The sequence below is a fragment of the Pseudophryne corroboree genome, chromosome 2 (genome assembly GCF_028390025.1).
Source record: "Pseudophryne corroboree isolate aPseCor3 chromosome 2, aPseCor3.hap2, whole genome shotgun sequence".
Taxonomy (NCBI): domain Eukaryota; kingdom Metazoa; phylum Chordata; class Amphibia; order Anura; family Myobatrachidae; genus Pseudophryne; species Pseudophryne corroboree.
This window is the reverse complement of record NC_086445.1, coordinates 738,776,733-738,799,074: the sequence shown is the minus strand read 5'-3', so window position 1 is coordinate 738,799,074 and position 22,342 is coordinate 738,776,733. Positions and strand designations below refer to the sequence as shown.

The 22,342-nt window shown below is 46.9% G+C and overlaps 1 protein-coding gene across 1 annotated transcript in view; it reads right to left on the bottom strand.

The window, feature by feature from the left end:
* The window catches only part of LRIG2 (leucine rich repeats and immunoglobulin like domains 2), a 276,133-nt gene that overhangs the window by 27,596 nt on the left and 226,195 nt on the right, over positions 1-22,342 (bottom strand). Inside the window, exons 14-16 of the mRNA XM_063955399.1 lie at positions 16,311-16,592; positions 9,542-9,991; positions 6,493-6,642 (exon numbers count right to left, since the gene is read on the bottom strand). Of these exons, the coding sequence (XP_063811469.1) occupies positions 6,493-6,642; positions 9,542-9,991; positions 16,311-16,592 (882 nt within the window). The remainder of the gene's footprint in view (positions 1-6,492; positions 6,643-9,541; positions 9,992-16,310; positions 16,593-22,342) is intronic.

The following is a 22,342-nucleotide window of genomic DNA, read 5'->3' as shown; positions in this document are numbered from 1 at the left end:
TTATATGGTATGTTTTTTTATTTCAATTCATTGAGGAATAAATTCACAGTGTTCAGTATAGAATAAAATAGAAGTATAATAGATTATTAGATATATTAAACAAATAATCAAATTGAGAAATAATAGATAATGAATAAATAGAACGATTTAGAGAATGGATGATGTTTCATGTGTATCAGCTGCTATAAGAAATTGTCCCAACTAATTATTGACTAGAAATTATGTTAGTAATGTATTATAAAGTCTATGTTCTTAATAGATGTCAATTTTAAATGTTCCACCTGATGTGCACATACTGATGACTATAGACCTTGAGGATGAAAGGGTTAATGCACAGGTTATAATGGTGATTACTGCTCTCTATGTGGATCTAAGCAGTGGATTTGGAAAGGGGGAGGTATACTTCTGAGGAAACGGCCACAGTCACAAGGCCGAGAAACGCGTTAAGTGTGACCCCTATCTACGTGGATGCAATTATCCTGAAAGCAGCCTGCATTACTCCCAGTGTCAGCGAAAGCTCTGTGCGATCTAACAAGCTGCTGACCGTTCATCGGCGGCCAGCGGAGCCATCCAACCATTGGCCAGAAGATCATCCTTCACCCCCAGCTACAGCCGATATATCATCTTTTCCAGCAGGAGATCCCCAGCGCCGGTGCTAGCGGCAAAACCGCTGAGCGCTGTGTGGGATAAGAACGGGTGATCGGCGGGAGGTTTAACAGTAGAACGGCACTGGTGAGCAAAAATAAGAATTTACTCACCGGTAATTCTATTTCTCGTAGTCCGTAGTGGATGCTGGGAACTCCGTAAGGACCATGGGGAATAGACAGGCTCCGCAGGAGACTGGGCACTCTAAAGAAAAGATTAGGTACCATCTGGTGTGCACTGGCTCCTCCCTCTATGCCCCTCCTCCAGACTTCAGTTAGGGAAACTGTGCCCGGAAGAGCTGACATTACAAGGAAAGGATTTTTGGAATCCAGGGTAAGACTCATACCAGCCACACCGTACAACTTGTGATAACCTTACCCAGTTAACAGTATGAACAACAACTGAGCCTCACTCAACGGATGGCTCATAACAATAACCCTTATTTAAGCAATAACTATATACACGTATTGCAGAAAGTCCGCACTTGTGTCGGGCACCCAGCATCCACTACGGACTACGAGAAATAGAATTAACGGTGAGTAAATTCTTATTTTCTCTGACGTCCTAGTGGATGCTGGGAACTCCGTAAGGACCATGGGGATTATACCAAAGCTCCCAAACGGGCGGGAGAGTGCGGATGACTCTGCAGCACCGAATGAGCAAAAACAAGGTCCTCCTCAGCCAGGGTATCAAACTTGTAGAACTTTGCAAAGGTGTTTGAAGCCGACCAAGTAGCCGCTCGGCAAAGCTGTAAAGCCGAGACCCCTCGGGCAGCCGCCCAAGAAGAGCCCACCTTCCTTGTGGAATGGGCTTTTACTGATTTTGGATGCGGCAATCCAGCCACAGAATGAGCCAGCTGAATCATGCTACAGATCCAGCGAGCAATAGTTTGCTTTGAAGCAGGAGCACCCAGCTTGTTGGGTGCATGCAGGATAAACAGCGAGTCAGTCTTCCTGACTCCAGCCGTTCCGGAAACATTTTCAAAGCCCTGACTACGTCCAGCAACTTGGAGTCCTCCAAGTCACGAGTAGCCGCAGGCACAATAGGTTGGTTCAAATGAAAAGATGACACCACCTTTGGCAGAAACTGCGGACGAGTCCGCAATTCTGCCCTGTCCATATGGAAAACCAGATAGGGGCTTTTACATGACAAAGTCGCCAATTCCGACACACGCCTAGCCGATGCTAAGGCCAACAGCATGACCACTTTCCACGTGAGATACTTTAGTTCCACGGTCTTAAGTGGCTCAAACCAATGGGATTTCAGGAAATCCAACACAACGTTAAGATCCCAGGGTGCCACTGGTGGCACAAAAGGGGGCTGAATATGCAGCACTCCCTTAACAAACGTCTGAACCTCAGGCAGTGAAGCCAGTTCTTTTTGAAAGAAAATGGATAGGGCCGAAATCTGGACCTTTATGGACCCCAATTTTAGGCCCATAGTCACCCCTGACTGTAAGAAGTGCAGGAATCGACCCAGCTGGAATTCCTCTGTAGGGGCCGTCCTGGCCTCACACCAAGCAACATATTTTCGCCATATATGGTGATAATGCTTTGCTGTCACGTCCTTCCTAGCCTTTATCAGCGTAGGAATAACTTCATCCGGAATGCCTTTTTCCGCTAGGATCCGGCGTTCAACCGCCATGCCGTCAAACGCAGCCGAGGTAAGTCTTGGAACAGACAGGGCCCTTGTTGCAGCAGGTCCTGTCTGAGAGGCAGAGGCCATGGGTCCTCTGTGCGCATTTCTTGCAGTTCCGGGTACCAAGTCCTTCTTGGCCAATCCGGAACAATGAGTATTGTTCTTATTCCTCTCTTTCTTACTATTCTCAGTACCTTGGGTATGAGAGGAAGAGGAGGAAACACATATACCGACTGGTACACCCACGGTGTCACTAGGGCGTCCACAGCTATCGCCTGAGGGTCCCTTGACCTGGCGCAATATCTGTTTAGCTTTTTGTTGAGGCGGGACGCCATCATGTCCACCTGTGGCAGTTCCCATCGCTTTGCAATCCGTGTGAAGACTTCTTGATGAAGTCCCCACTCTCCCGGGTGGAGGTCGTGTCTGCTGAGGAAGTCTGCTTCCCAGTTGTCCACTCCCGGAACGAACACCGCTGACAGTGCTTGCACGTAATTCTCCGCCCACCGAAGAATCTTTGTGGCTTCCGCCATTGCCATCCTGCTTCTTGTGCCGCCCTGGCGATTTACATGGGCGACCGCCGTGATGTTGTCTGACTGAATCAGCACTGGCCGGTTTCGAAGCAGGGGCTCTGCTTGACTCAGGGCGTTGTATATGGCCCTTAGTTCCAGGATATTTTTGTGCAGACAAGCCTCCTAACTTGACCACAACCCTTGGAAGTTTCTTCCCTGAGTGACTGCCCCCCATCCTCGGAGGCTCGCATCCGTGGTCACCAGGACCCAGTCCTGTATGCCGAACCTGCGGCCCTCGAGAAGGTGAGCACTCTGCAGCCACCACAGAAGAGACACCCTGGCCCTGGGGGACAGGGTGATCAGCCGATGCATCTGAAGATGCGATCCGGACCACTTGTCCAACAGATCCCACTGAAAGATCCTCGCATGGAACCTGCCGAAGGGAATGGCTTCGTATGATGCCACCATCTTTCCCAGGACTCGCGTGCAGTGATGCACCGACACCTGTTTTGGTTTTAAGAGGTCTCTGACTAGAGTCACGAGCTCCTGAGCCTTCTCCGCCGGGAGAAACACCTTCTTCTGGTCTGTGTCCAGAATCATGCCCAGAAAGGGCAGACGCGTCGTAGGAATCAGCTGCGATTTTGGGATATTCAGAATCCAGCCGTGCTGTTGCAACACTTCCTGAGAGTGTGCTACGCTGATCAGCAACTGCTCTCTGGACCTCGCCTTTATGAGGAGATCGTCCAAGTATGGGATAATTGTGACTCCTTGCTTTCTCAGGAGCACCATCATTTCCGCCATTACCTTGGTAAATATTCTCGGTGCCGTGGAGAGCCCAAACGGCAACGTCTGAAATTGGTAATGACAGTCCTGTACCACAAATCTGAGGTACTCCTGATGAGGTGGATAAATGGGGACATGCAAGTAAGCATCCTTGATGTCCAGAGACACCATAAAATCCCCCTCTTCCAGGCTTGCAATGACCGCTCTGAGAGATTCCATTTTGAACTTGAATTTCTTCAGATAAATGTTCAGGGATTTTAAATTCAAGATGGGTCTGACCGAACCGTCCGGTTTCGGTACTACAAACATAGTGGAATAGTAACCCCTTCCCTGTTGAAGGAGAGGAACCTTTACAACCACCTGCTGGAGGTATAACTTGTGAATTGCTGCCAGCACTACCTCCCTTTCCATGGGGGAAGCTGGCAAGGCCGATTTTAGGTAACGGTGAGGGGGCGTCACCTCGAATTGCAGTTTGTATCCCTGAGACACAACTTGTATAAGCCCAAGGATCCACCCGTGAGCGAACCCACTGGTGGCTGAAATGTCGGAGACGCGCCCCCACGGCTCCTGGCTCCGCCTGTGGAGCCCCAGCGTCATGCGTCCCCAAACAATTCCTCACCCTTATAAGGTAAAACCTCCATGTGTTTTTTAGAGTCCGTATCCCCTGTCCATTGCCGAGTCCATAAGACCCTTCTGGCAGAAATGGACATTACGATTACTCTAGAGCCCAGCAGGCAAATGTCCCTCTGGGCATCCCGCATATATAGGACCGCGTCCTTATATGTGCCAGGGTCAGTAGAACAAAGTCCCTGTCCAGGGTATCTAACTCCTCAGACAGAGTATCCGTCCATGCTGCTACCGCACTACACATCCAGGCTGAAGCAATTGCTGGCCTCAGCAGCGTTCCAGAATGTGTGTAAACAGACTTCAGGATAGCTTCCTGCTTCCTATCCGCAGGATCCTTTAGGGCAGCCGTATCCTGAGACGGCAGGGCCACCTTCTTAGATAAGCGTGTCAACGCCTTGTCTACCCTGGGGGAGGATACCCAGCGTAACCTGTCCGTTGGCGGGAAAGGATACGCCATCAGCAATCTCTTGGAAATTACTACCTTCCTATCAGGGGAATCCCATGCTTTTTCACATACTTCATTCAATTCATGTGACGGGGGAAAAGCCACTTCTTGCTTTTTCTCCCCATACATATAAATCCTCTTGTCAGGGACAGGATTTTCCTCAGAAATGTGTAACACATCCTTCATTGCCACAATCATGTAGCGGATGGCTTTAGTCATTTTAGGCTGCAACTTTGCATCATCGTCATCGACACTGGAATCAGATTCCGTGTCGACGTCTGTGTCAACTAACTGGGATATTGGGCGCTTTTGAGACCCTGACGGCCTCTGCGCTGTGGGAGCAGGCATGGGTTGAGCCCCCGACTGTCCCAAGGCTACAGCTTTATCCAATCTGTTATGTAAGGAGCTTACATTATCATTTAACACCTTCCACATATCCATCCAATCAGGTGTCGGCCCCGTCGGGGGCGACACCACATCTATTTGCACTTGTTCTGCCTCCACGTATCCTTCCTCATCAAACATGTCGACACAGGCGTACCGACACACCGCACACATACAGGGAACGCTCTGACTGAGGACAGGACCCCACAAAGGCTTTTGGGGAGACAGAGAGAGAGTATGCCAGCACACACCCCAGCGTTATATAACCCAGGGATCACACTGTACCTTAGTGTTTACCCAGTAGCTGCTGTTTTTATATATCTATATATCTATATATATATATCTATATATCTATCTATATATATATATATATATATATCTATATCTCTCTGCGCCTAAATTTATGTGCCCCCCCTCTCTTTTTTACCTCTATTGCACCTGTATACTGCAGGGGAGAGCTTGGGGAGCGTCCTTCCAGCGGAGCTGTGAAGAGAAAATGGCGCTGGTGTGCTGAGGAAGAAGGCCCCGCCCTTTCAGCGGCGGACTTCTGTCCCGCTTCTCATGTGTAAAAATGGCGGGGGCTCGCACATATATACAGTGCCTGACTGTATATATGTATACTTTTTCCATCAGGTATCTTAATTGCTGCCCAGGGCGCCCCCCCTGCGCCCTGCACCCTACAGTGACCGGAGTGTGTGGGTGTGCTGCGGGAGCAATGGCGCACAGCTGCAGTGTTGTGCGCTACCTTAAGTGAAGACAGGAGTCTTCTGCCGCCGATTTCGATGTCTTCTTGCTTCTGCTGCTTCTGTACTTCTGGCTCTGCGAGGGGGACGGCGGTGCAGCTCCGGGAACGGACGATCAAGGTTAGGTACCTGTGTTCGATCCCTCTGGAGCTAATGGTGTCCAGTAGCCTAAGAAGCGCAACTTAGCTGCAGTGAGTAGGTTTGCTTCTCTCCCCTCAGTCCCACGTAGCAGAGAGTCTGTTGCCAGCAGAAGCTCTCTGAAAATAAAAAACCTGACAAAATACTTTCTTTTCTAGCAAGCTCAGGAGAGCCAACTAGGAGCACCCAGCTCTGGCCGGGCACAGATTCTAACTGAGGTCTGGAGGAGGGGCATGAAGGGAGGAGCCAGTGCACACCAGATAGTACTGAATCTTTCTTTAGAGTGCCCAGTCTCCTGCGGAGCCCGTCTATTCCCCATGGTCCTTACGGAGTCCCCAGCATCCACTAGGACGTTAGAGAAATGTGGGATTTAGAATTTTGGATAAGGGATACTCAACCTGTAATATGTTTTACAGAGTAAATTTTCCCATGTTCCGAATCAGTAATTAATCAATTTGTCAGTTACATTATTATTTAATATGACAATCCTATCATATACAGTGAAGTCTATTTTTATTCTTTCTTTTTGATGAAAAAAAAAAAAAAGTGTGCGTCTATTATCATGCAAAGTAGCACTTACCATCTGTTCCTTTATGAACACAGCCACTAGCAGGTGGCATAAGTTGCTGATGGCTGCCAGCCTCAGAGTTACTATATCCTTCTGGTGGCTCAGACAGTGTTCCCTGGGAGGACAGGTAGCTGGGAATGTCAGCAGGTAAGTTCATGTCATCTGTGGAAATGAAAAATAAAGAATGTAAACCACTTAGACTCTTAACAAATCACAGCTCCAGAGTAGTCAATCACGGCTAACCATAGAAAACCTAAAACTGTAAGCGCTACTGTTTAAAAGCTGCACAACCAGGAAGGGCAAACATATCACCTAATCAATTACCTAAGCAGAGACCCGTGGAACTGTTATCAGCAGCAGTCCGGGACTTCATTAGTTGCCTCACACTTTTATGCGAACAGAACTTTAAAAACACACAAATATAGGCGTTTCTACATAGTGAACTGCCCCTTCCTCTTGCCAAGGTCAGTCAATCCTAACCACTGTGTTCGGACTTATTTCTGAGTCATGATACAAGGCTATGCGCCACATGAAGTTAGGTATTACAAGGGAAAACTGAAAAGACTAGCATTTTCATTCTTAATAAAAATGCAGCAGATTCTAAATGGTGTTATTAACTGATGCCATCAGTTCCTGTTGCAACAGATAAATTCCTTTAATTAGCATTGATTATAATAAACAATCTGCTGTAAGGGCATCCAAATGACTGCCTGCCACCTGCTGCAAAGTGGCACCCAAGTTTTAAGAGCTTGCCTGCTGTGTGAAACTGACAAAAGAGCTCTGTGTGGCATGCAGAGCTTAAGCTGAACAAATGAGCAAAGGTTGGTCTGTGCCACACTGCATCCTCTCCTCAAGGAGGCGATTTCAGACATCCATGGTCATTTCAGACTGAATCTCAGCTCCAAAGTCTCGGCCTTTTGTGTCTCTTAACAAACTGGTCTGAGGTACACACATGTATGTACATGTGTTTCACATATTTCACTGCAACACTGCTGTGTAGCATATTTTGAATTCAGAAACTGACGTGTGGCATTATGAATTAGGGGCACCGCTCTGAGGCATATTATCAAATGGGGGCACTAGTATTTGGCATATTACGATTTTGGGACACAGAGTTAGATTTGGGTGTGGTATGTTAAACTGAAATCTAAATTGCAATGTAAAAATAAAGCAGCCAGTATTTACCCTGCACAGAAACAAAATAACCCACCCAAATCTAATTCTCTATGCACATGTTATACCCCCCCAATGCAGTGCACATGGTTTTGCCCATTAGCTAACAAGTTTGCTGCTGCAATCAGATCTGAATTAGGCCCTAAATCACAATCACTTGGAAGTGAGGGATGGATTATTTTAATCTCACAACCAGACTGTTAAAAAGAGTGAGGGCTGGGAGCAACTGCCAGCTGGCGTAAGTACCAGGGACACTCAATACAAGTTGTTCATTTTCGTGAGGAGATCCAGTGATCAAAATGCAACCTAGTTTCAGGAAGAGACCTCACTTTCACCATTGTTCAAACCCTGTTCATGTGATCTGAACTTTGTTTGCCCCCATTTATTTTTTTTCTTGAAATTGTCCTTACTTGTGTGAACTTTTAAATAATTATAATGTTGTTAACATTTTGTAACCATAAGCTTTGAAGTGCTTAAAATTAAAACCTAATTTTTACTTCTGATACTCTGATTCTTAAAGCTCATGACCTTCTCAGGCCATAAGCTACTGATTCAAAGGTATATTTTTGTGGTAAAGCGGAATCGAAGAACCGCAGTGGGCATGGCATTGCCCAGTCCAACTGTTGGTGGTGGCAGGATTTGTGTTTTAATAAGGTAACTGGCAAACATCAACAGTCACGACCAACCGTCTTAGGTAGCGATCTGAGTGCGGATGCGATTGTGACAGATGTATAAAAACTGGCATCGTTCACTTATTTTTCTTTAGACAAATTCGAAACGTTTACTTTTATGGAAATAGTTAGACTACATACAGCTCATAGACATACAGGAAATTACTGTAATGAATAGTCTACATACGTACTACATTTGAGTTTACAGTTCTTTATTTTCATTAAAAGAAGCAGCACCTGTTGGCCTGCAATGCACAGGGAATTGAGAGTTCTGTGCAGATCGTTGAGACAATTTCACTCTATGGGAGCGATTCAATTAACGGCAGTAAACTTTAAAAAAAAAAAAACAACAACACAGTGACATAGGATTTTTCCTGCAGTCGCTGGGTTCTGCTATACAATTAGAGGGGAGAAAATGAAATGATGTGATTTTTTACAGAAATCATCACGTCTTTTTTCTCACGCCTCCACAGCAAGTCTGATTTTTCCTAAAATCATTAATTTTATGAAAAATCACTGGAATATTTTATCCCAGACCTTAATCAGCATACCGAGAGTCCTCATGCATAATATCTGGAATGATCAACCTTACTGGCACACTACTCATAGTTTTATAGAAATGACAGCTGAGAGAAATTTTAGTACTAACAGGGAATCAGACTAAAAAGGTAAGAGAAATGTCCAATTAGCTGTCTGTATTCAAATGTCTTCTGGGCATCCATCCTGGACAGACAACGTAGGGAAGTGCGTTTCATACTGAACGGTGGTGGAACCCACACACTTACTAGTAGGGGAGAGACTAAAATAATAAAACATTCTATGTAAATTCAGGTTAAGGATGGCTTCACATATTAAATATTTATTTTTGGAGGCTTTTCGAAATTAAAAGAAGCTTCTATATACTTGCTAGGCATTGTGGGAGGGAGCTAAAAAGTTTCTAAAGCAACTTTTTATTTTACACTCCCCTGCTGTTCTTTGCAAATAGCAACATTATTCTGTGTGATACAATATCAAATCTTTAAACTGTGTGAAAATAAACTTCTTCTCTTAAGTGATATTAATTTAAGAAATCTATTTTTATGCATTTTTTGCTGTACAGTACTCATAAAATGCATAAAATACTGGGACAAACTCAGTCCGTTACCATAGTCGTCATAAACATATTCTGGAGCAAATACTGACCAGTAGAAAAGAATATGAAATTCTGAAACACTTACCAGTGTTGGTAATGCTGTAATCCTCACTTTTCCTCCTCATATGGTAAATAACAATCACCCAAACCAAAGATGTTCCCACTACACAGCAGACAACGACGATTATGACAATGCCAACTGTAGTCCAACCATCATCATCATAGCCAAGGACAGTTTGTGATGAGTCACAGTTAGGCGAGGACAATACAAAAAGGTTGATGTGACCCCTCTCAGTTCCAACTGTATTAGACATGCTACATGTATATTTCCCAGCATCCTCTGGGCCAGCATCAACAATGATGAGCAGCTGATTTGCAGCGGCAAAGAAGTGTCTCTCGGTTACAAGGAGTGGTCCGTCATCTTTAGTCCAGTTCAGGCGAGGAGCTGGGCTTCCACCTGCTATACACTGCAATACAGCTGTCTCCCCACGAGCAACTGTCCTATCTTCTAAGGGCCTTATAAAAGATGGAGTTTCTGGATAATGATGGATATAAGCAAACACAGTTACAATCTGCATAAATGATTAGACAAGTGCAGCTAAATTAGAGCCAGTTTGAAAAGGTAGAATTTGTTATACACTGAAAGTCCAGTTATATGCACCCTAACAGCAGCATATTTAGGATCCTCAGTGCAGCCAAATCATATTTCCTGTTGTGGCATTAAACCTTTATAAGCTATGAAATGGAAAAAAAAAAAGTTTCAGGAAACCTATTCAGGGGTTTGTTTTTGTTAATTTACAAAATACACTTCTTGTTTTTTTTCTTTTAATAATTTATCAATGACGCCCATAGACATCCAAACATTTAATTAGTCTTCTGTATCATAATAAAAACAATGAAAAATGTATTTTTCCCTTCCATTTATATTACTGAAGTGTGGGTAGCAGGGAAGTGGTAGAGAGACAAGTCAGAGGCTGGATAAGAAATGTAAGTTTTGCTAGTACAAGTCCCATTCAATGATAAGAAAATAAGATTTTACTTACCGATAAATCTATTTCTCGTAGTCCGTAGTGGATGCTGGGAACTCCGTAAGGACCATGGGGAATAGCGGCTCCGCAGGAGACTGGGCACATCTAAAGAAAGCTTTAGGACTAGCTGGTGTGCACTGGCTCCTCCCCCTATAACCCTCCTCCAAGCCTCAGTTAGGATACTGTGCCCGGACGAGCGTACATAATAAGGAAGGATATTGAATCCCGGGTAAGACTCATACCAGCCACACCAATCACACCGTACAACTTGTGATCTGAACCCAGTTAACAGTATGATAACAACGAAGGAGCCTCTGAAAAGATGGCTCACAACAACAATAACCCGATTTAGTTAACAATAACTATGTACAAGTATTGCAGACAATCCGCACTTGGGATGGGCGCCCAGCATCCACTACGGACTACGAGAAATAGATTTATCGGTAAGTAAAATCTTATTTTCTCTGACGTCCTAGTGGATGCTGGGAACTCCGTAAGGACCATGGGGATTATACCAAAGCTCCCAAACGGGCGGGAGAGTGCGGATGACTCTGCAGCACCGAATGAGAGAACTCCAGGTCCTCCTCAGCCAGGGTATCAAATTTGTAGAATTTAGCAAACGTGTTTGCCCCTGACCAAGTAGCTGCTCGGCAAAGTTGTAAAGCCGAGACCCCTCGGGCAGCCGCCCAAGATGAGCCCACTTTCCTTGTGGAATGGGCTTTTACAGATTTTGGCTGTGGCAGGCCTGCCACAGAATGTGCAAGCTGAATTGTACTACAAATCCAACGAGCAATAGTCTGCTTTAGAAGCAGGAGCACCCAGCTTGTTGGGTGCATACAGGATAAACAGCGAGTCAGACTTTCTGACTCCAGCCGTCCTGGAAACATATTTTCAGGGCCCTGACCACGTCAAGTAACTTGGAGTCCTCCAAGTCCCTAGTAGCCGCAGGCACCACAATAGGTTGGTTCATGTGAAAAGCAGAAACCACCTTAGGGAGAAATTGAGGACGAGTCCTCAATTCTGCCCTGTCAGAATGAAACATTAAGTAAGGGCTTTTATATGATAAAAGCCGCCAATTCTGACACACGCCTGGTTGAAACCAGGGCTAACCGCATCGTCACCTTCCATGTGAGATATTTTAAGTCCATAGTGGTGAGTGGTTCAAACCAATGTGACTTAAGGAACCTCAAAACAACATTGAGATCCCAAGGTGCCACTGGAGGCACAAAAGGAGGTTGTATATGCAGTACCCCTTTTACAAATGTCTGAACTTCAGGTACTGAAGCCAGTTCTTTCTGGAAGAAAATCGACAGGGCCGAAATTTGAACCTTAATGGACCCTAATTTTAGGCCCATAGACAGTCCTGTCTGCAGGAAATGGAGGAAACGACCTAGTTGAAATTCCTCTGTAGGGGCCTTCTTGGCCTCACATCACGCAACATATTTTTGCCAAATGCGGTGATAATGTTTTGCGGTTACATCCTTCCTGGCTTTGACCAGGGTAGGGATGACTTCATCTGGAATGCCTTTTTCCTTCAGGATCCGGCGTTCAACCGCCATGCCGTCAAACGCAGCCGCGGTAAGTCTTGGAACAGACAAGGCCCCTGCTGGAGCAGGTCCTTTCTTAGAGGTAGAGGCCACGGGTCTTCCGTGAGCATCTCTTGAAGTTCCGGGTACCAAGTCCTTCTTGGCCAATCCGGAACCACGAGTATCGTTCTTACTCCTCTCCTTCTTATGATTCTCAGTACTTTTGGTATGAGAGGCAGAGGAGGGAACACATACACTGACTGGTACACCCACGGTGTCACCAGAGCGTCCACCGCTATTGCCTGAGGGTCCCTTGACCTTGCGCAATATCTGTCCAGTTTCTTGTTAAGACGGGACGCCATCATGTCCACCTTTGGTTTTTCCCAACGGTTTACAATCAGTTGGAAGACTTCTGGGTGAAGTCCCCACTCCCCCGGGTGGAGGTCATGCTGAGGAAGTCTGCTTCCCAGTTGTCCACTCCCTGAATGAACACTGCTGACAGTGCTATCACATGATTTTCCGCCCAGCAGAGAATCCGTGCAGCTTCTGCCATTGCCCTCCTGCTTCTTGTGCCGCCCTGTCTGTTTACGTGGGCGACAGCCGTGATGTTGTCCGACTGGATCAATACCGGTTGACCCTGAAGCAGAGGCTTTTCTTGACTTAGGGCATTGTAAATGGCCCTTAGTTCCAGGATATTTTTGTCTCCAGGCTTGACCATAAGCCCTGGATATTCCTTCCCTGTGTGACTGCTCCCCAGCCTCGCAGGCTGGCATCCGTGGTCACCAGGACCCAGTCCTAAATGCCGAATCTGCGGCCCTCTAGAAGATGAGCACTCTGCAACCACCACAGGAGGGACACCCTTGTCCTTGGTGACAGGGTTATCCGCTGATGCATCTGAAGATGCGACCCGGACCATTTGTCCAGTAGGTTCCACTGGAAAGTTCTTGTGTGGAATCTGCCGAATGGGATTGCTTCGTAGGAAGCCACCATTTTTACCCAGAACCCTTGTGCATTGATGCACTGAGACTTGGTTCGGTTTTAGGAGGTTCCTGACTAGCTCGGATAACTCCCTGGCTTTCTCCTCCGGGAGAAACACCTTCTTTCTGGACTGTGTCCAGGATCATCCCTAGGAACAGAAGACAAGTCATCGGAACCAGCTGCGATTTTGGAATATTGAGAATCCACTCATGCTGCCGCAACACTACCTGAGATAGTGCTACACCGACCTCCAACTGTTCTCTGGATCTTACCCTTATCAGGGAATCGTCCAAGTAAAGGATAACTAAAATTCCCTTCCTTCGAAGGAATATCATCATTTCGGTCATTACTTCAGTAAAGACCCGGGGTGCCGTGGACCAACCCTACGGCAGCGTCTGAACTGATAGTGACAGTTCTGTACCATAACCTGAGATACCTTTGGTGAGAAGGGTAAATTTTGACATGAAGGTAAGCATCCTTGATGTCCCGAGACATCATGTAGTCCCCTTCTTCCAGGTTTGCAATCACTGCTCTGAGTGACTCAATTTTGAATTTGAACCTCTGTATGTAAGTGTTCAAAGATTTTAGATTTTAAAATCGGTCTCACCGAGCCGTCTGGCTTCGGTACCACAATAGTGTGGAATAATACCCCGTTCCCTGTTGCAGGAGGGGTACCTTTATTATCACCTGCTGGGAATACATCTTGTGAGTGGCTTCCAAAACTGCCTCCCTGTCAGCGGGAGACGTCGGTAAAACAGACTTTTGGAAACGGCGAGGGGAATACGTCTCGAATTCCAATTTGTACCCCTGAAATATTACCTGAAGGATCCAGGGGTCTACTTGCGAGTGAGCCCACTGCGCACTGAAATTCACTGAGAACGGGCCCCCACCGTGCCTGAACTCGTAAAGCCCTAGCGTCATACTGAGGGCTTGGCAGCGGTGGAAAAGGGTTTCTGTTCCTGGGAACTGGCTGATCTCTGCAGCCATTTTCCTCTCCCTCTGTCACGAGCAGAAAAGAGGAACCCTTTTGTCCGCTTGCCAACCAGGACTGCGCCTGATAATACGGCGTCTTATTTTGAGAGGCGACCTAGGGTACATCCCCTTTTTTAAGGCAATACTTCCAAATGCCGTTTGGAATCCCTGACCACTTTACTAGAATACAAAACACTTATACTTGATGCCAGTCGGCAAATATTCCGCTGTGCATCATGCATATAAAGAAAAGCATCTTTTAATTGCTCTATAGGCAATAATATACTGTATCTAGGATATCAATATTTCCAGTCAGGGAATCCGACCACGCCACCCAGCACTGCACATCCAGGCTGAGGCGATTGCTGGTCGCAGTATAACACCAGTATGTGTGTAAATACATTTTAGGATACCCTCCTGCTTTTTATCAGCAGGATCCTTAAGGGCGGCCATCTCAAGAGAGGGTAGAGCCCTTGTTCTTACAATCGTGTGAGCGCCTTATCCCCTGTAGGGGGTGTTTCCCAACGCACCCTAACCTCTGGCGGGAAAAGGTATACTGCCAATAACTTTTTAGAATTATCAATTGTTATCGGAGGAAAACCCACGCATCATCACACACCTCATTTTATTTTTCAGAGTCAGGAAAACTATAGGAAGTTTTTCCTCACCAAACATAATACCCCTTTTTTGGTGGTATTCATATTATCAGAAAAGTGTAAACATTTACCATTGCCTCAATCATGCAATGTGTGGCCCTATTGGAAATCACGGTTGTCTCTTCACCGTCGACACAGGAGCCAGTATCCGTGTCGGCGTCTGTATCTGAGGTAACGGCGCTTTAGAGCCCCTGTATGAGACGTCTGGACAGGCACAAGCTGAGTAGCCGGCTGTCTCATGTCAACCACTGTCTTTTATACAAAGCTGACACTGTCACGCAATTTCAACAGTACATCCACTCAGGTGTCGACCCCCTAGGGGGTGACAACACTATTACAGACACTCTACTCCGTCTCCACATCATTTTTCTCCTCATACATGTCGACACAAAAGTACCGACACACAGCACACACACAGGGAATGCTCTGATAGAGGACAGGACCCACTAGCCCTTTGGGGAGACAGAGGGAGAGTTTGCCAGCACACACCAGAGCGCTATATATATACAGGGATAACCTTATATAAGTGTTTTTCCCTTTATAGCTGCTGTATTGTTTATACTGCGCCTAATTTGTGCCCCCCTCTTTTTTAACCCCTTTCTGTAGTGTAGTGACTGCAGGGGAGAGCCAGGGAGCTTCCCTCCAACTGAGCTGTGAGGGAAAATGGCGCCAGTGTGCTGAGGAGATAAGGACGCCGAGAAAGGGGCGGAGCCTATCATCCGTTTTCTTGTATGTTTTGGCAGGGGTTAAATGCATCCATATAGCCCAGGAGTTATATGTGATGCATTTATTTTAGCCATATAAGGTTTTATCGATTTATTGCGTCTCAGGGCGCTGCCCCCCCAGCGCCCTGCACCCTCAGTGACCGGAGTGTGAAGTGTGCTGAGAGCAATGGCGCACAGCTGCGGTGCTGTGCGCTACCTTATCTGAAGACAGGATCGTCTTCTGCCGCCGATTTCACCGGACCTCTTCGCTCTTCTGGCTCTGTAAGGGGGACGGCGGCGCGGCTCCGGTGACCCATCCAGGCTGAACCTGTGATCGTCCCTCTGGAGCTAATGTCCAGTAGCCTAAGAAACCCGATCCACTCTGCACTCAGGTGAGTCCGTTTCTTCTCCCCTTAGTCCCACGATGCAGTGAGCCTGTTGCCAGCAGGTCTCACTGAAAATAATAAACCTAAACTAAAACTTTCACAAAGAGCTCAGGAGAGCCCCTAGTGTGCACCCTTCTCGGCCGGGCACAGAAATCTAACTGAGGCTTGGAGGAGGGTCATAGGGGGAGGAGCCAGTGCACACCAGCTAGTCCTAAAGCTTTCTTTAGATGTGCCCAGTCTCCTGCGGAGCCGCTATTCCCCATGGTCCTTACGGAGTTCCCAGCATCCACTAGGACGTCAGAGAAAGGATAAAATGCATTTTTAAATGTGGGATTAAAATACTGTAAGAAAACCGAGTGCCACTACTGAAATACCCCCACAGGAATTGGGATAACACAGAGCATTCTGACCAAACACTGAGAGGGTGAGTTGGCTTTTAGAAACCAATTGAGAGACTTCTCATTCTACTATAGCATCAATTTATTGTGAGAAGCTTGGCTTTTTCAGAGGGGTCATGCACCACACCGTACAGCTCCACAAGGTTTCTGTATATTCAGAACTATGCCATGAGCAAGGATTAAAGTCTTTATAAACATTTTCTTACCTAAAACTGTCAGAGTGACATTGGTGGATATGCTGCCGGCAGAGTTCTGTGCTGTGCAACTGTACAGCCCCATGTCTTCAATCTTAACACTGACAATAAACAGGACCTCGTCTTCTGGCATAACATGCATGCGGCGCTCCCGGGCTGCAGGGAAATCTGTCCCACCGTCTTTCTGCCATGCAATTTGTGGAGTCGGGCTACCTTCGGCTGCACACTCTAAGCGTGCCATGGCACCTGTGCGAATGGTCAGGTCCATTGGCGTTTTTAGAAATGAGGGCATTTCTGTCATAATACATGAAAAGATGAACGGGCAAATGAGCAATAAATGGAAACACAGCAAAAAACTATGAATATATGCAGTTTATTTCGAGTAAGAACTAATTAGAGATTGTTGGGTGTGTGTTAACTAAAAGTCGATTTCAATAGTTTTTTTAATTGATTTCAAATCAACAGAACTCGATGTTGTACTTCCAGGGATAAAACATATTTACTAACATTTAAAAGTCATGTTAGTAAATGTGTATTTCAGCCCCTGAAACAAAACATAGATTTGAAATCGATAAAAATCGACATTTAGCAAATAAACCCCTCTGAGATTACCAGTCATGTCGCTTTAAGTAATAATAACCAGATTTATGTGCAACAGAAAGATATTAACATACCAATGCAGAGAAAATAGGATTTTGGTTACCTACCGGTAAATCCTTTTCTCGTAGTCTATAAGGGATACTGGGGTCACTTAGTACGATGGGGTATAGATGGGGTCCAAAGGAGCCGATGCACTTTAAATTTCTTCAACTGGGTGTGCTGGGTCCTCCCCTCTATGCCCCCTCCTACAGCCAGTCTAGGTAAAACTGTGCCTGAAGGAGAATGGACATACTCGAGAGAAGGAACATAACAACGAGTGGTGAGATTCACACACCCGCACACCACAACATAAACCGACCAGCAACTGCTGGTAACAAAACAGCAACACCTGAACAGGTAAACTGTCTTTTACAGAAGAAAAACCTGTGGAAAAGTCAACGCACTGAGGCGGGCGCCCAGTATCCCTTATGGACTATGACAGGCATGTCCAAACTGTGGCCCTCCAGCTGTTGAGAAACTACACATCCCAGCATGCCCTGACACAGCTTTAGCATTCTCTGACAGCAAAACTGTGTCAGGGCATGCTGGGATATGTAGTTTCTCAACAGCTGGAGGGCCACAGTTTGGACATGCCTGGACTATGAGAAAAGGATTTTCCAGTAAGTAACCAAAATCCTATTTTCTCTAGCATCCATAAGGGATACTGGAGTCACTTAGTACAATGGGAACGTCCCAAAGCTTCCAGAACGGGTAGGAATGTGCGGAGACGTCTGCAGCACCACCTGCCCAAAATGGGTATCCTCTTTGGCCAGGGTATCAAACCTGTAGAACTTCACAAAGGTGTTCTTCCCCGACCAGGTAGCAGCTCGGCATAGTTGCAAGGCCGAGACTCCACGGGCAGCCGCCCAGGAAGACCCCACCGATCTTGTAGAGTGGGCATTCAGAGACTGAGGAACACGTGAGGCTGACGATACATAGGCCTGTTGGATAGTAAGCCTAAGCCAACGAGCAATGGACTGCTTAGAAGCAAAGTAAACCCCTTTTTCTGCGCATCATAGGGCACAAACAGGGAATCCGTCTTTCTGATCCGAGCCGTCCTCTTGACATAGATCTTCAAGGCTCGCACAGCATCCAATGCCTCCGGAGGAGCAGAAGAGCCAGAACTAGACGGGATCACAATAAATCGGTTAAAGTGGAATGCAGAGATGACCTTCGGCAGGACCTGCTGCCTAGTCCTGAGCTCTGATCAGTCTTCGTAAAAGACCAATTATGGACTTTTACACGATAAGGCCCCCAATTCTGAGACATGTCTAGCAGAAGCCAGGGCCAGCAACATTACAGTCTTTCATGTGAGGTACTTGCCTTCTACCGCCATCAAAGGTTCAAACCAGGAGGACTGTAGAAACTCCAAGACCACATTCAAATCACAGGGGGCCATTGGCAGCACAAAGGGAGGTTGTATGTGAAGTACCCCTTGCAAGAAAGTCAACTTCTGGCAACATTGCCAACTTCTTCTGGAAGAAAACAGAGGGACGAAATCTGGACCTTGAGGGAGCCCAGACGTAGGCCCATATCCACTCCAGCCTGTAGGAAATGCAAGAAGCGTCCCAAGTTTAAATCCGCAGAAGGATACATGCGCTCCTCGAACCAAGAGACATATCTCCTACAGATATGATGGCAATGCTTTGACGTTACATGCTTCCTGGCCTGAACCATGGTTGCAATAACTTTTTTGGAAAGGCCTTTGCAAGCTAGGATGTTCCGCTCAACTGCCATGCCATCCAACAAAGCTGCCGTAAGTCTGGGTAGACGAACAGTCCTTGTTGAAGATCTCTTCTCAGTGGCAGAGGCCAAGGGTCTTCGACGGACGTGTCCAGTAGATCCGCGTACCACGCCGTCCGAGGCCCGTCCGGGGCAATTAGAATTGCCTGGACTCTTAGATGCCTGATTCTCTTTAGCACCCTTGGGAACAACGGAATCGACGGAAACAGGTAGACCAACCGGTAAGGCCACGGCGTCGTCAGTGCATCCACTGCTAACGCCTGAGGGTTCCTGGTTCTTGAACAATACCGGCGAAGCTTCTTGTTGAGCCGAGAAGCCATCAGGTCGATCTGCGGGCAGCCCCACAGGTCGGTGATCTGCCGAAACACCTGTGGGAGGAGGCCCCACTCTTCTGGGTGGAGGTCGTGACGACGCAGTAAGTTCGCTTTCAAGTTGTCTACCCCCGGAATAAAGATGGCCGACACTGCCTTGCATTTCTTTCAGCCCAGAGGAGTATCCTTGATACTTCTCGCATGCAGGCTCTGCTCTTTGTTCCTCCCTGCCAATTTATGTATGACACTGCCGTGGCGTTGTCCGACTGAACTTGAATGGCCCGATCCTGAAGCAGAGAGAGTTCCAGAATGTTGATCGGAAGAAGGGCTTCGTGGGAGGACCACCTGCCCTGGAACTGAGCCCCTTGGGTGACAGTTCCCCATCTCCGCAAACTCGCGTCTGTTGTGAGGAGGATCCAATCCTGAATCCCGAAACTTCGGCCTTCCAGCAGGTCTGATGATTGTCGCCAACACAGGAGGGAAACCCTGGCCTGAGGTGAGAGGCGTATGATCCGATGCATCTGAAGATGTGATGCGGACCACTTGCTCAGGAAATCCAACTGAAATGTTCTGACATGGTACCTTCCGTACTGGATCGCCTCGTAAGAGGCTACCATCTTTACCAACAACCGTATGCAAAGATGGAAGGATATCCAATTCAGCCTTAGAACCGCTCCTGGAGCGTCCTTGCCTTGTCCTCTGAGAGGAATAACTTCTCAACCACTGTATCCAGAAACATTCCCAGGAACAGGAGCCGCTGAGTTGGCTCCAGGTGAGAGACTTCTGTAAATTTAGAATCCACCCATGATGTGACAGAAGCTGAATAGTGCGGTTGATATTGAGCAATAGAAGCTCCCTGGATCTCGCCTTTATCAAGATATCATCCAAGTAAGAGACGATGTTGACCCCCTGGATTCTGAGCTGGAGTCGGTACCACAACAGGTTGGATTAGTATCCCCTGTTTTCTATATGAGGCAGAACTGGAACTATAGTATTGGTCTGACCCAGTCTTAGTACAGTCTCTTGTAATATCTCCCACGATTCTTCGGAAAGTGAAGTGGAGTGAATTTAAACACTCTTCATGCCAGGGTAAACAGATCTTTTACCCAGGGATCCTGGCAGGAGCTTTTTCTAAATATGCTGAAATAATAGGATTTTGGTACTTACCAGGCAAATCCTTTTCTTTGAATCCATAGGGGGCACTGGAGTACTCTTGGGATATGGACGGCTTCCGCAGGAACAGGGCACTGAATATTTAAATTTAGAACACTCCACCCCCTCCATATCCCAGAGTACCTCAGTGTTTTTTACTGAGCCGAACAGGAGCTATAGAGAGGTTGACAATGGAGAATTACATATAACATAACGGACAACAATAAAGTTGACACATAACGTTACTGACAACTAAACAGTTGACACCATAACCGATAGAACTTGATAAGTTGAACCAGTCGGTGAGAGTGTGTTACCATAAGATCCCCTGAACTTACCACAAACCAGGTAAAACTGCTCTGGGTGGGCGTCCAGTGCCCCCTATGGATTCAAAGAAAAGGATTTACCTGGTAAGTACCAAAATCCTATTTTCTTTTTCATCCACTAGGGGTCACTGGAGTACTCTTGGGACGTACCAAAGCTTCCCCCGTGGGCGGGAGAGCTGTTTGGCACCTGTAACACTAGGCGGCCAAAGCTAGATGCTGATGCCGCAAACGTATCAAACTTGTAAAAGCGCACAAAACGTGTGCACTGAAGACCATGTAGCCGCACGGCAAAGCTGCGTCGTAGAAGCTCCACGACCAGCTGCCCATGAAGTTCCCACAGAACGTGTGGAATGAGCTGTTACTGATGTAGGCGGCCGTAACCTAGTATGAAGGTAAGCCTGACGTATAGTCAGTTTTATCCATCTGGATAAGGTCTGCCCAACCCATCTTGGCAGCATCATAGAGAACAAACAACGTATCCGTCTTACGAACTGTAGACGTTCGGGATACATAAACGCGTAATGCGCGTACCACATCCAGAGTTCCAGAATGTCCTGTTAACACAGGAACTACTATTGGTTGATTGATGTGAAAAGATGACACTACCTTTGGTAAGAAAGCGGGATTCGTCCGAAGTTCCGCTCTGTCATCATGAAACACCAAATACGGTAGCTTGCATGACAGGGCACCCAAATCTGAAACACGCCTTGCCGAAGCTAAGGCTAGGAGGAAAATTGTTGTCCAAGTGAGAAACTTAATATCCACTTGTTGTAAGGGTTCAAAATATGAAGACTGCAAGAAATCTAAAACCAGATTCAAGTCCCATGGCTCTGTAGGTGGAATGAATGGAGGCTGTACTCTGAGGACACCTTGCAGAAAAGTGTGTACCGACGGCAATAGAGCCAATCGTCTTTGAAAGTAAATTGACAACGCAGATACCTGCACCTTTAGTGTAGCTAAACGCAGTCCTCCATCTAACCCCGTCTGTAGAAATAACAAAAGACAGGATAACTTGAAAGATGATGTCGGAAACTTCCGAGCTTCACACCAACCTATATAGGCACGCCAAATTCTGTAATAATGAGCTGCCGTAACCGGCTTCCTAGCTCGTAACATGGTTGGTATAACCGATTCTGGAATGCGCTCTCGTCTTAAGAGGGCGGTCTCAACAGCCACCCCGTCAAACGCAACCGCGCTAAAATCGGGGTAAAGGAACGGACCCTGTTGTAACAGGTCCGGACGTAGTGGGAGCGGCCAAGGATAGTCTGCGAGTAGTCCGCGGAGATCCGAGAACCAAGCTCTCCGAGGCCAATTAGGCGCCACTACTATGACTGTAACGGACTCTCTTTTGATCAGTTTTAGCAACAGAGGGAGCAGCGGAAACGGTGGAAACAGATACACGAGGCTGTACGGCCACGCGATTGTGAGAGCATCCACCGCCACTGCCTTTGGATCTCTCGTTCTGGACACATACTGGGGCGTTTGGTGATTGTGGCGAGATGCCATCAGGTCCTCTTGAGGGTAACCCCACCTCTGGACCAACATGTGAAACACTTCTGGATTTAATGCCCATTCTCCTGGATGAAAATCCCGACGGCTGAGATAATCCACCTCCCAGTTGTCCACTCCCGGAATGAACACTGCTGACAATATCCCTTGGAGATGTTCGGCCCAATTGAGGATTCAAGCTACTTCCCGCATTGCCATTCGGCTTCTTGTTCCTCCTTGTTTGTTGATGTACGCGACTGCCGTCGTGTTGTCTGACTGCACCTGGACAGTCTGAGACCGAAGCATGTGTACTGCTTGTCAAAGCGCATTGTAAATTGCCCGGAGTTCCAGGACATTTATAAACAGCAATCTTTTGTGATCCGCC